General features: G+C 40.6%; 1 protein-coding gene across 3 annotated transcripts in view; it reads left to right on the plus strand.

The window, feature by feature from the left end:
• The window catches only part of nova2 (NOVA alternative splicing regulator 2), an 88,418-nt gene extending 78,432 nt beyond the window's left edge, over positions 1-9,986 (plus strand). For all 3 annotated transcript variants that reach the window (XM_032591062.1, XM_032591059.1, XM_032591061.1), the window contains one exon: positions 7,264-9,986. In XM_032591062.1, the coding sequence (XP_032446953.1) occupies positions 7,264-8,286 (1,023 nt within the window). In that variant the 3' untranslated portion in view covers positions 8,287-9,986. The remainder of the gene's footprint in view (positions 1-7,263) is intronic.
• Positions 9,987-18,130: the final 8,144 nt, after the last annotated feature.

The raw sequence follows: 18,130 nt of genomic DNA on the forward strand, positions 1-18,130 counted from the left end.
CAACAGAGGATACTGAGTTTCTGCATTTTATTACAGAAGCTGTAATTCATTTAAAAAAAATTTTAGCTCACATGAAACTCAGACAGACATTTTGCTTTCCTCTCAGAAAGGTGAACCAAAGATTTATTAGGTTCAGTGATGGAAAAACGAAATGCACTCCTGCTGCTTCCTCAGCAGTCGCCAAAGGCATCTTTTAAAGTCCAGTTGATTATTTGATCCTCTAAAAATCTGGTGTTTTAAAAGTTTGTTGGAATCAAGAGTAAACTAACAGGATAACACAACGGCTGGTCAACATCTGGACAAGTTGTTTATTCTGAATCATTCAGAATAAACAACAGAATGAATTATTAGCATAATTTCTGAATGCTAATTAGAAATTAGCATTTCTAATTTGGTAGTTTAAAACATTGTAAAGTTATTTTATAATGATTAAAAATGTATAAACTTACGGTGCACGCCATATTTAATGGCACTCTTGGTCATAATTTGTAAAAATTACTAAAAATAAATGACCATTTTCTTGCAGTATTGATAAGTTTTAAACCAATATTGTTAGCTAATCAGTTTTACTACTTCACTGCTGCAGTGAACAAAAGTTTATGGACTTTAAGTTGCTCCCAAACATGCTGTGACATAGCATTAGCTTGTACTGTTAGCTCGTAACGTTAGGTTGCGGCATTAGCATAGCTACCATGTGGCCTCTTTCAGCATTTCCTTTCTTGTGGTGTTAGCTTATGGTGTTAGCTTGTAGCTTATGGCAGCTAGCATGTTGCATTTTTCATCATTTCTTTACTTGTAGTATTAGCTTCTGGTGATAGCTTCCAGCTTTAGCATAACTAGCATGTGATGTCTTTCAACACTATGCCTTACTTGTAGTGTTAGCTTGCATCATTAGCGCTGTTAGCATGTGCCATCTTTCAACATTTACCTAGAAATGCGACAATTTGGGCAAATGAGAATGGATCAGTTTAAATCAATTTAGGTTCAAAAAAGAATCAGAATAATTTTTGTAGTATCAATTATATCAAAATATTGATTGTTTTTGCTAAACGGTCTCAGATACAAATCAACCACAGGAACCAGAAATGAATTGTTGGTCTCAGGGGAACAAACGCTGAGTTTACAAACGTGTAAACATATTTATGTGTGTGTTCGTTTATTCCTCTGTGTCGCCGTTAATACAGCTCTGTCGCTCGTCTCTTCTGTCATCCTCTTATTTTTAGTTTTGTTTTGGGGGGTGGAGGGTTTTCTCTCCTCCTGGATGATGGAAATGAAGGACAACACAGAGAGGAAGGGGGGAAAGGTAAACAAGACGTGGGGAGAGAGAGAGCGAGACGGCTAAGCCTGCGGATCAGTGGGAGGCAGATTAAGCTAAAGTCCCCTGCTTAAGACTTCAAAGTTCAACCTCCAAGAGCCTCAACAGTTGTTCCGCCGTCGTCCAGCCGCTCTCCGTGTTCACACAACATGCAGACATTGTTTGGTTTGTCGTCGCCGCGCTGGTTTGTACAAAGGTAGAAATAAAGCCACATTTCGTTTGTGTGCGTTTTGGTTTTGTGTGTGTGTGTGTGTGTGTTAGCGACATGCGGAGCCGTGTGACCTGGACGGAACGCGACACAAAGCTGTGATGAGAATACGGATCATCATTATCAACATGACAGGTCTAAAAATTACTAATCCACAATCTATTCCGGAGCAGGTTACCGATATCGGGTTCACAGCGAACCGTAGCGATCTATTTCAGAAAGCCGTCACAATGGTAGACCAAGCAGAAAACTTTTAGTCACTCAAACGGCATTTTTATTACCATATTTTGATGCGTAGTTATTGTTTTTTGATGTTGTCATAGCAACATCATCTCACAATGAAAATTTAAGAAAAATCCAAATTTATTGATTATTATTATACATTATTATTGGTTCCCCGCTACCTTTTTTTAAAATCAGGCTAGTACATCTGAAAAAAAAAAATATTGCAGCAAAGTGTATTTCTTACTAGTTTTCTCAGAAAAGGAATTTTATATTTTTTTAATCGCAGAATTTTTAATTTAATCTCAGAATTCTGACTTTAATCTGGAATTTCTGATATTTTTTATCTCAGAATTCTAACTTTCTTCCTCAAATTTCAGATTTTTTCCCCAGAATTTACAATTAAAGTATTTTCAGTAAATTTTGGGATTCTATTTGTAAATTAAGATAATCTGGAGGAAGAGAAGAGCGATCCAGAGTTAATTTAGCTTTAAGTCCAGATTGAAGTTTCCAGTCGGTGCTGGTTTGGGTTGCCATGTCCTGCGCTGGTTCTGGTCCTCTGGATTTAATGAGTCCTCAGTGGCAAAAACATCACATTTAAACCCCAGAGAAACAGAAAGTCACTGGTCACTAATTAGATAGTTCCTAATCTCCAGGGTCTTGTATTTATTCAAATCCAGTACATCTGTGTGATAGAAATAATCTGGACCGATATTTAATCCGTTTGACCTTCATAAACGTCCAGCAGCTCCAAACCTGAACCCGTTCCAAGCTGCGGACTCCCATCATCCCCCGCTGCCGTCCACATCGATTCGGATTTATCCGCTAAGCCCACATCCCTGCTGAAGTCGACACTTCCCTTCCTGCTTTCGCAGCGAGTGGATTCATGCTCAGGAGATTGAGTTTGACCTTCGACCTCAGTCCAGCAGCTGCAGCAGCAGGACGTTCTCGTCAGCAGCTGGATGGAAGCCAAAAACCCGCCGGCTAACCTCTGCAGAAACTTTCCACCAACAAATGTAAACAAGCAGCAAAAAATTCAACCTGAGCCTCAAAAAGCAGGAAAGCAGATTCTGCCTACACTGTAAAAACACAAAATCCTATCACATGTTTTTGTTCTAGTTTTTACTGAAAATATCTTTGTACTTGTGAAATAAGACAAAACTAACTTACTATTACCAAATTATTTACTTAAAATAATCTAAAACGTTAGCTGTAAGTTACTTTTGTCTCACGTCAGCAGTACTAACAGTTACAACTAGACCAAAATACTTGGTAAGACTTGGTGCTTTTGCAGTGTGCTGTCCTCTAATCTCTGCTGCCAGTCATCAGAGCGAACTGAAGCAACAGTGTCGGCGAAATAAAAGCAGGATTAAGAGGATAATTTCTAGAGAAAATGCCCTTCATGCTGGGAACATGCTGTGTGAGGTCTGAGGAAAGAATTAACTATTGTAAATTCACCGGAAAATTACAGCCGTAAAAGTTAACGAGAGGAAGACACTTCGAGACGTCTGAACGCAGGAATGCAAACGGATTATTAAAAAAAAGTGAAAAGGTTGACGGGAGGAAAGAAAACAGGAAGATGGAAAGACAAAAAAGGAAAGCAGAGCTTCATTAGCGTGGATCAGTTGGATGGAGACTGAAGATGGGATCATTAGCAGCGAGCAGGACTGAGACGCGCCGCTGGTTATCCTCCCACCCACACGGCGCTTCAGAAACACTCCGTGGGTAAAACATCTGAAACATCCCCCCCCTTCAATCGGGCCGGACCCGGATTCCTGTCAGCACGTTTTACCGCCAGAATCACTCAAAAGACGACACAAATGACTGTTGTAAGAAAAGAAAAGTTGTACAGTTTGAGCTGCAAAAACCTCCAACAGAACGGTTTTCACCTCCATGTCAGCTGTTTGTTTCCTAAAGGGGCAGAATTATGTGTTTCTCAGACAAATAGTGGCATTTTATAGCACAATCAAGTAACTTTTAAGTTCAGTTCTTATAAAAAATGCTGTATACATCAAATATGACTGAAAAGTCATGTTACTTCCTCATTGACATCTTGAGATTGGGTCTCTGTCTCTTTAAGAATCTCATGCTCTTTCTGAAGCTCCGCCTTCTGGGACTCGTCCCAACATGGCCTCACTATTAACTCTAATGACGTTTTTACCAGCGTTTCACTGAGAAGTAGCTCCTATAATGAGCTCAGCTGGTATTTGCTAATTGCTGCTGGCTAGTCTGAAGGAGCTGAGTGCAGGGAGGACAGCTCTGTGACCTGAATCAAAAATCCTACTGCAAAACACAAAATCTTAAAGGTATTTTTGGTCCAGTTTCTAGTGCAAATATCTTGAAATAAGACAAAACTAACTTACAAGTAACTTTTCAGCAAGATATAAGAGCTTGTTTTAAGTCAATACTTGCTTAGTATTGATGAAAAAGTTCTGGTAGAATGTTCCGCTGCACCGTTACCTAGCAACCCCAGCCAAGACCAACCCGTCACCTAGCAACCCAGTTCTAGTTCCACTGGCAGGTTACTTTCACTTATGGGAATAATGTTTTGTTATAAAATTGAATTCATAATTTTAATCCGTATTAACAAATTATTTACTTAAAGGAATATTCTAAAAACCTAGCTGAAAGTTAGTTTTGTCCTATTTCAGGATTACTGAAAAAATGGACACAAACGTTTGGTAAAATTAGTTTTTTTACTGCAAAAACACAAAATTTTACCAAGTATTTTCGTTTAGTTTCTAGTGCAAATATTTTAGTCGACCTGAAATAAGACAAAACTAACATTTTAGGAGGTTATTTAAAGAAAATCATTCATTAATGTTGATGAAAAAGTTCTAGATCCACTTTATAACAAGACATTTTTCCTCTAAGTCAAATAATCTGAAGGGGGAACTAGAACTGGGTTGCTAGGCAACGTGCTGGGCGTGGCTGAGGTTGCCAGGCAACGGCGCAACGGAATATTCTACCAGTGACACTAAACTTTTTCATCAATATCAAGGAATTCTTTACTTAAAACAAGCTGCTGTCTTTTGCTGAAAAGTTACCTGTAAGTTAGTTGATCTTATTTCAAATGTACTAAAATATTTGCACTAGAATACAGACCAAAAATACTTGGTTAGATTTTGTGTTTTTGCAGTGTAACGACAGCGGTGACTCCACTAAATGCTAATCGGCTCAGTTTAAGGTTTGGTGATCAGCAGGAAGTGGAGTTCACACTTTGTTAGTCTCATTCATGTACGCAGCAGATTGCCGCCGAGCCGGCAGCGGCAGCAGCAGGACGTGAGCAGACGTGTCGAGCGATCCTCGCTGTGTTCGAGAGTCGATCAGAAACCAAACCGGCTCCCGTTCACGCCTTCAGAGGAAAGGAAAACCAACAAACTAAACTGCTAATCCCAGCAGAGGAGCGGCCCAAACAAACGGCCCCTGGAGGAGGAGACCGTATTCCAGCCGCTGCAGCAGAAGTGCGACGAGTTTAAATCTGCGCCGCCTTCGCTAATTTTCTATTTCTATGTAAATTCAGCCGCTGCCTGGGAGAAAGAAAGCTGCAGTGCAGATAATGAGAAATAAGAGTCAAAAAAAACAAAAAGAAATGCAGCTGCACATGCAGCAAACGAGGAGCCAAACACAAATCAAGCACTAATTTAAGCAGCCTAACTGGTGAATGTTCTATAATTTCTCTTCACACTTTATTTTTACTCATTATTACTCAAAGCTCTCAGGAATACACAACATGCACGTGTTTAGAGATGAAATGTGATGTTTTGTTGAGAGCTTCCTCTGCTGCCAGGTCAGAGCTGCAGCAGACATGCGTCATTCTCTGCAGGCGTCAGCGAAGACGCGCGTCACAGCCGCCTTTCTGCTCAACTCACAGCCGCTTCGGTCTGAACTGCAAAGACACGAAACCTTACCGAGGATTTCTGTGTAGTTTACTGGGCAAATGTGTCAATACACTAAAAACAGGAACATATAAGCAACTTTTCATCAAAATATAGGAGCTTGTTTTAAGTCAATAATTCCTTAATATCAATTAAAAAAAATTCAAGTTTCACTGGTTGAATATTCTGCCGTTACCTAGCAACCCCAGCCAAGCCCAGCCCGTTACCTAGCAACCCAGTACTAGTTCCACTAATAACAAGGGAAAAAATGTCTTGTTACAAGTGAAATAATTGGCTAACAGAACCGACTTTCCCACTTTTGAAACTCTGAAATTTCCAAGATTTTTCTAGAAAATTTCTGAGATTAATCTCAAAATTTCCATAAGTTTGATTTTTGGAAATTTCCTTGTTATTTATCTGCATTGGCTCTAATGAAACCACGTAGATACATGAAGGGTTTTGATCAAAGCTGAAAAGGGATCTGGGATGAAGTGTTCATTTAATCCCACAGCATGATGCTGCCACCATCCTGTTTCACTGTGGATATGATGCTTTTTCTTTTTTTTTAATTTTGGAGTTGTTGCCAGATTTGAATTTTTTTTTTCAATAGAAATTCAAAAAACAATTTAGTATTTTTGCCCCTCCTTCAGTGCTTTTACCAACTTCTAAGCCTTTTATTTTGAAGGAATGTGCAGTTATTGTAACGCCGTTTATAAGTTATCATCTTCATTGTTCCATGGTGTCTAAATAACACTAAAAATATGTTGCATCCTTTTCTGGACTCATGTTTTCTGCTACGATCACATTTCCACCTCAGCTGATCTCAGTGTTGCATCTGGATGAGGATTAAAAAAAATAAAATAATAAAATAAAAAGTTTCTCTGTGTAAATTTTAGATTTCCAGCTCAGAATCGCAGGTTTTCTGCGCGCTTCGTCGGCCCCGCTCCCTTCATCTCTACCCTTTGAATGCCGGAGCTGTGTTTCCATGGTAACGCTGACCCCTGGGAGCCGGTGTTACTTATTTTTTTATTTTTTATTTTCTCTCTCCACAGAAGTATCCTCTTTAGCATTCCTCTTTCTACTCTTTCTGCTCTATCTCTCTGTCATCCATCCATCCCTCCCACTCTGTTTACCTCTTCCTGCCTCTCCTCCGCTCCCTCGCTCTGTTATTCAGCAAAACCATGAAAATAATAAAAAATAATAAATCCTGCAGACAGTTTGTAATCTTCCACGTCAGGCTCCAGTGACACTTTGAATGTCCGTTTCTTTTCATCACCTCTCAGACATCGTTCATCTTTTGTCATTTCTCTCTCTCTTTTTTCGCTTCCTCTCCTTGTCATAGTCAAGCTAGCATAACTGACCTACTTCCCTCTTCCTGGCTATTATTTTTCTTAATTAAAGCTTTTTCCTGACTTGTTATCTAGTTGTGGTAGTGTTGACAATCAGTAGAAAAGCACATATTCTTTTATATATCAGGAGTACATTTAATAATTGGTGCATTATGTTGACAACTTGACAGCTAGTCATCGTTAGCGAGTTGTCTGCGGGATCTTGCGCGTTGCGCTGAACGTCTCCTGGACTTGCGGTTAAAATATTTTCCTGTTAATAACTCTTCTTCTGTCTTCTTGTCCTCCCAACAGGCCAAGCTGATTGTCCCCAACAGCACAGCCGGCCTCATCATCGGCAAAGGCGGAGCTACGGTCAAGGCAGTGATGGAGCAGTCTGGGGCTTGGGTCCAGCTATCCCAGAAGCCCGAGGGCATCAACCTGCAGGAGCGTGTGGTCACCATCAGTGGCGAGCCGGAGCAGAACCGCAAAGCCGTGGAGATTATCATCCAGAAGATCCAGGAAGACCCTCAGAGCTCCTCCTGCCTGAACATCTCCTACTCCAACATCACCGGGCCGGTGGCCAACTCCAACCCCACCGGCTCCCCGTACGCCAACTCCACCGAGGTGATGCCGGCGGCGGCGGCCGCTGCAGCCGCCACCGCCTCCTCTCTGCTGGGCCAGGCGGGCCTGGCGGGAGTCGGCGCGTTCCCGACCACCATGTCCAGTTTCTCAGGCAACGATTTGCTCGCCATCACCTCTGCGCTCAACACCCTGGCCAGCTACGGCTACAACACCAACTCTCTGGGGCTGGGGCTCAATCCCGCCGCCGCTTCCGGGGTGCTAGCCGCCGTAGCGGCTAACGCCAACCCAGCAGCAGCCGCCGCGGCTAATTTGTTAGCGTCGTACGCCAGCGACGCGTCTACCAGCGCGGCGCACCCTGTCGCGAGCCTGGGAGGCCTCTCTCTGGGGTCACTGGCAGCCGCCACCGGCGCCACCAATGGCTACCTGAGCGCGGCGTCGCCTCTGGTGGCGTCGTCCCTCCTGGCGACTGAGAAGCTAGCAGAGGGAGCGAAGGAAGTGGTCGAGATCGCCGTGCCGGAGAACCTCGTCGGCGCCATCTTGGGGAAAGGCGGGAAGACGCTAGTGGAGTACCAGGAGCTGACCGGCGCCAGGATCCAGATCTCGAAGAAAGGCGAGTTCATCCCGGGAACTCGGAACAGGAAGGTGACCATCACGGGGTCGCAGGCCGCCACGCAGGCTGCGCAGTACCTGATCAGTCAGCGGATCACCTACGAGCAGGGCGTCCGCGCCACCAACCCACAGAAGGTGGGCTAAACCTGACAGCCGCCCGGAAATGAGGAGGAAAAGTGAAAAAGGAATGGGGGCTTCGGGGGAGGAGAGCAAAGAAAAAGGGAGAATGGAAAAAAGGAGAGGAGAGAAAGAATATCGGAAGGAATCGTTTGCGCCGTTTTCTTCTGTGTTTTCAGTATTCTATATTAAAAAAAAGGAAGTTTTTTGACTCGAAGCAAAAATGTGCTGAGGAGGGGAGGGGGAGCGAGTTATTACGCTGAAAAACCAAGAAAAAAATGTGTAAAATGTAAATAAGGTTTTATTACTTAACGTCTTGACCTTTCGGGATTTTTTTATTGTTTTATTTTTTGTTTTTTGTTCAGTAAATTAAGCTGTCTGTGTATTGTGTGGACAGAGCTGAATGCCATTTAGACTGGGAGGCTACAGAGTGCGGCGGGGGTCAAGGGTCACGAGGGTCAGGGTGAGGCGGAGGGTTGGTGTTTACAGGGTGCAACACTCCCAAATCCCATCCCAGCCGCCGGCCCCTCCAGCCCACACGCTGTATCCTCAAACAGATTTTAGTTTGATTTTATTTAATCCAGGAAATTTTAAATTCGCCCCCTTTCGCTTCAGCCCCTCCCCTTTTTAATGGTTTTAAAAAAAGAGAAAGATTGCAGACTTTAGCTTAATGTGTGTAAGCTAAGAAACGTCCTCAACTCCCGAAAACTTCGCCTCCCTCAAATCTCGGTGAGGAGCGTGAGGGCGTTTCTTCATTCGCGCGCACACACACACACACACACTTACACACACACAGGCGCAACCGGTGCAGCGCTGCAGACCCGTCTCTGCAGTATAACAATAATAATAATAATAACACTAATGATGACAGCAGCTGCGTTTCCGGCACAAATGTGCGCAAAATTTTAAAGTTTTGCAATTAAATAAGAAACGTGATGAGTCATTAAAAAACTACTTCCTGTTTTCTTCTTCTTCGTGGTTTGAGAGTCAACATCCGGTTGCTGGTCATGTGACTCGTGCGATGTGAAAAAATTGTTTCCATTGCAGTTTTTTTAAACAATAATTTCTTTTAAGTGACAATTTATTTTAAAAAGGTCAATTTGCGCCGTCATCTGTTGACTAAAAACGCAGCTGATGTCGTTTTGCTACAGGAAATCTCCACCACTGTCGCTATTTATTAATAACATCGCTCGTTTAAAGCGCAGTCTAATTTTTTAAATCTGTGAATTCAGGTTGACATGAATGTAAATGAGACTTTTTGTTCTGGTTTTTGTTTTCATGTAAGAGGAATAGTAATGTCAAATAGTGTAATATATGTCTTATTTATGTCCAGTGAGAGAGCCGCCCCAGGCAGGAAGAACACTAGAGTGATATATCCAGTCAAAGAGCAGAACAGGGAACACACACACACACACACACACACACACACACACACACTCTCACACGAGCGCTGAAAGGAAACGTCACAGCATCATGTTTGGTGCCACTGAAAGAGAATCCATCATATCTGCTGTCTGTAGCTGAAGTGAAGCGTCCAGTTATCGTCCGCTGCAACTAAAGATGAATCGTTCAGACGAGACGTTGTGATGAAAAAACCTGGAAATTTATCAGTTTGAAAAGCTGGAGTTTTGCTAGAAAACAGAAATATTTTGAGATTAATGTCGGAAATTTGGTAGAAAACAAACATGGAAATTTTTGAGCCGAATATTTGCTAAAAAAAAAAAAAACTCAGAAATTTTGAGATTTAGCCAAGATATTTTGAAAAAAAAGTGTAAATTTCTGAGTTTGAAAAGTTGGAACATTTTTGACTTTTTGAAATTTTATCATTTTAAAGAGTCAAAGAAAAAATTTACTCCAACTCAAATTTCCAGCTTTTTTCTAGAAAATTTCTGAGATCTCAAACTTTCTACCAAATTTTGGACTTTTCAAAAATTTTGAGATTAATCTGAGAAATCTAAAGATTAATCTCAGAAATATTTGAGAGAAAAAAAAAACGTGGAAATTTCTGAGTTTCGGACGTCAAAACTTTCTGACTTTAGAATTTTTACAAAATTTCAAGATTTTTCTACAAGTTTCTGAGATCTTAAAATATTTACATCAAACTTTCAACTTTTAAAAATTTGGAGATTAATCTCAGAAAATTGCTGGGGAAAAAAAATCTGAAGTGTTGACAATTTTCTAGAAAAATCTCAGAAATTTTGAGGAAAAAAAACACGGACATTTCTGAGTTCGAAAAGACGGAAATGTTTGACTTTTGGAAACATTTCAAGAAGTCAAAAGCTGAAAAGTTTTGACTTTTGAAACTCAGAAATTTACCAAGATTTTTCTAGAAATCTTCAGGTCTCAAAATTCGAGTTTTTCTGCCAAATTTTTGACTTTTCAAGTTTTTTTCTAGAAAATTTTAGAGATTAAGCTCAAAATGTTCAAGTTTTCCTACCAAATTTCCACACACACACACACACACATTCGCTCGCTGAAGGACACACCCGGCGCTTTATTCGGCGCCACCAGAGGGAATCCATCACACGTTCGGCGCAGCCTGCAGTTACATTTCTAATCCAGCAGGGGGCTTATCGGCGCTGTGGTGCAGCTGCATTACGCTCCTGTTTATCCTGCCCTGCTGCAGCTGAAACTGCGTCGTTTAGACGAGCCGATCTCGGCCTGTGGTCTTCCAAACCCGCCTCCCCTGTTTCAGTTTAACTGGATCCAGCCAGAGCACTTAGGACTGACTACTGAGGAGACGCAGCCGTCGATTCGGGCGGAAACAAAACCTAAATAAAAACACTGAGACGTCGTTCGTCTGGGGGCCGCCGCTAAATCTGCGCGCAGATTTGTTCTTCAAAAGGCAGCATGCATATCAGTGAAAGGAGATAAACTCGCCCGTCCGACTGCCACGAGGTCAAAGGTTAAAGGGCAGATGTCCAACACGCACCCGGGGAGCGGAGCTCCCGTTCGTTTACTGCCCGCTGTAGGCTGCTGAAGATGCTGTTTATTGTGTTGAATATATTTTGTGTTGTGTTTTTTTTTAAGCAAATCGGAGTACACTGAATTATTCTTATTATTTTTCTTATTTTGTCTTAATGCACTGTGAAGCTAGAGAGCCGCTCCCCCGGCCTGCTGGAGGTCAGGGATGCGTGCTGCAGACGGCATCATGACTGGCAGGGAAACAAAACAAAACAAATCCACGTATCTGAAACATCAGAAGAAGTCGTCATATCCGAGTCCTGAGGGAGAGACCGGGTCGGAAACCGGATCAAATCAAACCAGTTCTTCAACGCAGCTCAGAGTTTTAAAGTCCAAACGCTAAAACTGAGGAGGGGGTGTGTTTTTTTTATTTTTTTATTTTTTTTTACTAAGCTAAAACAACAACAACAATCTGAGCCCAGATCAGATTTGCTAGCGAACGCGTCGTTCTCAGTTGGAGCGCCAGTGAGGGTTTAATCTCCACAACTTGGTAAGGAGGCTTCTTTACTCCCATCTAACTCCATCCACACTCTGCTCACCTCCTCTTTCCCAGTGCACTCCCATTCTGACACCCTTCTCCTCCTAACACATCGCTCCATGGGTGACTATGTCTGCTGTTTGCCCCGATCGATGCATGTCTGCTGCTTGCCCCAGCAAACGCCTCAGATAGAGTCCGCAGAGAGCCACGCCTACGGAGAGCTGCAGGAGGAAACACTGGTGCAGCTCAGAGCAGCGGCTGGTCAGCTGGAGTCCCATTTGCACAAACTGCGGCGGCGTGTTGGAGGCGATGTGGACGAGAAAACAGGAGGAGCTTCAGACAAAAAACCTGGAACATTTGGGACTGATTTCAGAAAATGTCTAGAAAAAATAAGGAAGTTTTTGAGTTTGAAAAGTTGAACATTTGTTTGAAAATCTCAGAAATGTTTCAGAAAAAAAACAAGCTTAAAATTTGATTTTTAAAAAAACTAATTTCGAGGTTAATCTAAAAAATTTTTTAGAAAAAGCAAGACACTTCTGAGTTTGAAAAGTTTAAACTTTGCCAGAAAAAAACATTTAATTAAATTTCTGTAATTTTTAAGAAAAAATATTGAAGTCTGAATTTGAGAAGTTATAAATTTGATAGAGAAAAGCTCAAATTTTGAGATAAATCTAAGAAACTTTCTAGAATTTTTTATTTATTTTTCATTTTTATCACCTTGAGCTCCAAAAGTAAAAGATTTGCTAGGAAAATCTCAGAAATTTTCAGATTAAACAGATTTTCGAGAAAAGTTTCAAAATTAGAAAACTTTTGAAATCTCCAAATTATTTTTCTCGAAAATCTCTGAGGTTAATTTCAAAGCTTCTGAATTTCTTCTTGCAAATTGGTGATTTTTCAAACTCAATATTTGCAACCGTTTTATTTTTATATAAAATTTCTGTTTTTTTCTAGAAAACTTTTGATTTCTCAAAGTCAGAAGTTTCCACATTTTTTCTTTTAGAAAATTTCTGAGATTAAACTTGAATTTCTTTTTCTTGCAATTATTTTACTTCTCAGACTCGTAAATTTTCTTATTTTTTCTAGAAGATTTCAGAGATTTTTTGTCAGAAATCCAGCCCTCCTTCCCTGCTCTTCTGTCCGTGTCGGCCCAACACGCCGTCGTACACAAACACATATCACCAGGGAGAATCTTGACTCGGGTTTGACTGGATTTCATTGGTAGATTTTGCTCCCATTCTTCAGTGAACAGATACTGTGCTGCATGCGTTTCATACGCAAAATAATCAGAATTTAACATTAAAAAAATGTCAAACTCACTGGAATTTGTGATTTTAAACAGTTTATTTATAGACTGAATGTGCAATATGCAGAAAACATGCATGCAGTGCAGCATCTTTTAGCGGGAGACGTGCTTAGATTGTTATTATTATTATTAATGAAGAGAGGATTTATATTTCATCTCACTGATTAAACCTTAAAATAATCTTTAAGTTTTTCTCAACGTTAGGCGACTGAAATAAAAATGTGACAAGTACTGGAAGCAATACTCGCGTCGGCATATCGTGTTGTCCCGTCTTTTATCCTCTGTCTGCCGCATAGGAGCGTTAAACCGTAGATGTTGGATAGGTTTACAAAAGTACATCTTTTTGTTTTCTTTTTTAAAATTGTGGAAATGCTGCTATTTAATAATTGATGTACCAAGACGAAAACATATCGGAGCCTGTCCTTCAGCTGGAGCAGCGAGTTTGAAGCGACGCTGTAAAAATAAATGTTAGATGCTGACAATAAGTTAATTTTGTGCCAAACATGTCTTGAAGGAGCTAAAACTCTAAACGTGTTAACTCAAAAACATTAGGTAATAAGAGACCTCCTTTTATATTAAGAAAATGTGAAAAGTGCCAAATGAAACTTATTTATAGTAAGGGTGAAGTTCCCATATCTGTTTTTAAGAATTAGCTAGGCTAAAAGACGAAGCACCTCACTATAACTTTCATTTTTTGTCCTTCCTGCTAAAGAAGGAACCGCCATCTTAGTGTTAGGTGACCCTCTGGGAACTCAACCTCCCAGAATGCAACAGCACTACTACAACTCTGGGGCTAGACTGATCAACATAGCGATAGCTTAGCATCGTCATGCTAAAGAAAATGTGACTAAGATAGCATTCTTAAATACAACCTTTTATAGCTACAACAAGAAAAAAATAAATAAAATGTATTTTGTGGAAATAGATGTTATCTTTTTTGCACGTCTATATTGCATGATATCAAAGTGAAGCGTGGACAAAAAAAGAAGAAAAAAAAAACAAAGAAAAACAAATAATAAAAAAATAGGCAGTGTGTGTTGTTGATTTTCTGAAACAAATCTCTGCATGTTGATAAGGGTAGAGCATTTGATATTGTTTTACGTTCAAACTGTTGTTATTCCATGCAGCTGCTTTAAAACAAACATGGCCGCCTCATGTTTGCTACAACAGGAAGAGGAATTTTTTAGAGTTTAAATTGACTTCCTTGCGAGGGATTTGAACAAAGCTTTTGAACAAACTTTCCTTTCTTACATCCTGAGCGAGCTTGGATTAAAAATATTGAAACGCACATTAAAATCTATATATTTCTTAGGATTTAGCTACAAATCTAGACAGAGATTGTCCACGAATGTTCTCATCATTTCATGAGTTTCACTTTTCTCACAACTGCTGCAGGAGCTTTCATGTGTTTTTCTGTGGTTTCGTGCTCTAACATTACTAACCTGTTGACGCGTTTTGTCTGGAGTCTTTTTATTCCCCCTTCCCTCACTTTCTGGCTTATCTTGGCATTAATTCATCAGTTTATGCAGTGAGTTAGTTATGCAGGAGGAATCCAGGACCGGTGTGACAGAAGGAGGTAAAAACTCCTTCATGCGTCGGTGTTTTAATCGGGATGCACCGATCCGGTCATCGGAACCGGACGATTTTTTCCCTCCTGTTATTTAATAAATCGAAACAGAAAAGTGACATTTCTTCATGCTGTAAACACTTAAATGAAATGTTTTCAGTTTAAATAAAGGTTAAGGAGTCCTACAGTATAATGATACAGTATTTTAAACAATGATATATTGCACAGATTATTACACTTTATTGATTATCAATTATCTTGTTATAGTGTAATACAATAGTTTCCATGCTGTGACTCTCCGGGGTTTTGTGCTGCAGAAATATTTGCATTCAGCAGAATCTCTTTTTTGTAAACAATGCTAAGCTAATGATGCGACTCTGACATTTTACTAGAATATGGCAAAGGAAACACGCTAGCCGCTAAAACTCTCATGTTTTAGCAGCTAGATAAAACATGAGAGAGTCAACCTAGCTTAGGTTGGTGGAATCACCCGACTCGCTCGCTCTTCGGTTGCCTAGCAACAGCCTGATGGGTGAGAAGCAGTTACAAGCTCCCCCCCCACCCCCCTTAACCTTTGGTTACCTAGCAACGACCTGCTGAGTAACTGGCAGTTGAAAGTTGTTTGAAAATAAACAACTGGAAAACAGGAAAGGTTACGCCAACAGTTTGGCAGTATTTCAGATATGTGAAACAAGAAATTAATAATTGTTGATATCGACTTATATTTGTTTTTTAGCCGTTTCGTCTTGTTTTAACAGTATTTCAACGTTTTAAAAATGGATTTTTATGTAATTAGCCTCCTTCACGAAAACCTGCAGCAGGTTTTTTATCGGGTTTTCAGTCCATAAAAAAAGGAAACCAGACGCGATCGGTATCGGCTGAGATCGGTGCATCTCTGGTAAACGCCTTTCTGACTCCCAGATAAAATAAGTATTCTGAGTCCCGGCACCTCCTGTGTTCACTTTATCGGCTTCAGCATGGCCGTCTTATCCTCCTGTCAGAAAGTATTGCCATGAGGTTTTAAATGTTTGCACTAGTTAAACTCTGCTGACACTGCATGACGGGCCGAGCTGAGCGTGAGACCACTGTAGATGTTTAGCATTAATCCGTGTTTTGTGTGTTTAGATGTGCATGCTCCTCATGTCCGTCTCTGTTGAAAGCCGATGAATCATAATTTCTTAAATGTGTAGCTAGTTTAACCCCTAACCTGCTCAACAGGTCATAACTTGTTCTGATTTTCATTTTTCATTTTTTGGCCCTTTTTACTCCACCTACCTCTAGAAACCTGCTTTCCACGGTGTGTTACAGGAAACTCGGTCCCCATTGAAACACCAGCAGCAACTGTAGACTGCATTTGTCACATCACTGTTTTTCTGTTTCTTCTTCTTCTGTTGATCTCTTTACCTTCCTGGTTTTTGGTTTGTACTGTATGCTCTAACCCGAATCTGTTTTAACAAAAAAGAAAAAGAAAAAAAAAGAATGCCATTTTCTGTCTGTAGCTTGTTTACCCTTTTTTTTTTTCCAAACATACACATATAAACACAAACAAAACACACTCCATGCTCTCCTTTTTGTGCACTTTCACTGCCCACTCCTTCCTCCTCCTCCTCCTCCTCCTCTTCGTCCAAACATACACTCACACTTTTCTTCTCCTCTGCCGCCTCCCACGAATCTCTTCTCTCGAGTGCCAAAATAGAAAAAAGAGAGGAAAACAAACAAAAAAAAACAAAAACAAACAGTGACTACTACTACTCCTCCTCCTACTACTACTACCATTCCAAGCGTTTTTTGAGTTGTATTGTCTTGGACATCCATCTTGGAAGCACCCATGAAGCCAGCATGCTCCGCCCCTCATAACATGATGTCGCTCATGACGCCTCAACTGAACGGCACCTTTTGCCCCACCTACCACCACCTGTCTCCTCCTCCTCCTCCTCTTCCTCACCTCCCCCCACCCTCCACCCTCCACAGAGCTAAACCCGGCCAGGATTAACCCCTCTGCAGGTCGGCTACCTTCCTACTCCAGAAACCAAACAGAAACAGCGCTACTACCGCTCATGCCAGCTGCTTTTTCTTTTCTTTTTTTCCCTCCTAATTCTGTCATTTCTTCAGCCTGTTGGACTCCATTTTGATTGTGTGCCATTTCCCCCTTTCCTTCCTTCTTTCTTCCTTTCTCTGTGATCGCTCTCGCTCCATTTGATTTTTTTTCTCAATGGGGAAAGATTTTTTTTTTTTTTTAAATCTCCATTTTGTTTTTTCTAATGATGATTTTTTGTTTTGTTTCTGTTTGTCGTTTAACATCCAAATCACGCACCGTGGTGTGTGTGTGGGGGAGTGTTTACGCACCGTCAGCTGCGCAGCCCATCCTCTGTCTTCTCGAACTATTTTTGAACTTTCACCCCACCCCCTCCTCCTCCCTCCTTCCTCATGAACTTTGACCTTCCTTCCCCACTTCTGTGTTCATTCAACTGTTTGGACGATAACTCTCCATTCCATCCCTAAAACCTCTCTTGAGACTGTGCAATGCTAGCTGATATGATTGGATTATTATTATTTTTTTGTTTGTTTGTTTGTTTGTTGCTCATCATTGGGGGACATTTCTCTGAGATACAAGTAAAAAAAAAAATGAAAGTAAGAAAAAGATCCTTAAAGAAAAGAAAAAGCATAAAAAGCAACTGTTTCTCCACGTTTTTCTCTCTCTCTCATTGTAAATATTTTTGTCAGAGTTTTTTGCCAAGCTGTAAAGAGAGAACGTGATAAGCAGAACGGGGCCGGCAGCATAAAGAGAGAAACTCCTGAACTCCCGTAGTGTGATCTTTAATCGGCTCTGCTAGTGTTGCCCTGTGCTGTTATTAGTGTTGATTTACCTCCTGTGTGCACTGTTAGCTTCCCTGTTAGCTTCAGATAGCAACCGCTAACCTCGACGGCTAGCTAAACGCCATTCTCGATGTGCATTTGTTGATGTGTTTCCTACCAGTGAGTTGTAGTGGCGTTAGTGTGTTTTTATTAGCGTTAGCCACATATATCATCATTACAAAAAATAAAAACACCGCCATTAGTGGAAAAAAAAAAAAGAAGAAGAAGAAAAAGTCGGATCATATCTCCATGTTGCATTTTTTTCTGGAAATAAATTCGACTCCCGCCATTTCATTGCATTGCTCTCAGCTCCACTCTTGATTTATGCTGCCTGCCCCATCGCCGTGACAACACCACATGAGCTATTTATTTCTCAGACTATTATTGATATACTATTAATAAATAACGTCGCAACAAGAAAAAGGGAATGACTGGAAAAAAAAGGTGAATTAATACTATTGTTTTGTTTTTATTTTTTAGTATCTTAGTGGTTGCTTTTAACAACATTCATTAACTGACTTAAAGATTATTGAGTATTTAATGTAATTGTAGCATTGTGTTTGTAAAGCGAAAAAAAAAACCTAGTGAGTTGTGTTTCTTGACTTGTGGATTACCAGTGAAGTGGGCAATCTAGTGCTAATATATATATGAGGTCTTTTTTTAAGGATTCTTATTTTGCGACAGCAACAGCAGTCATTATAAA

Source organism: Xiphophorus hellerii, chromosome 18 (genome assembly GCF_003331165.1).
Source record: "Xiphophorus hellerii strain 12219 chromosome 18, Xiphophorus_hellerii-4.1, whole genome shotgun sequence".
Taxonomy (NCBI): Eukaryota; Metazoa; Chordata; class Actinopteri; order Cyprinodontiformes; family Poeciliidae; genus Xiphophorus; species Xiphophorus hellerii.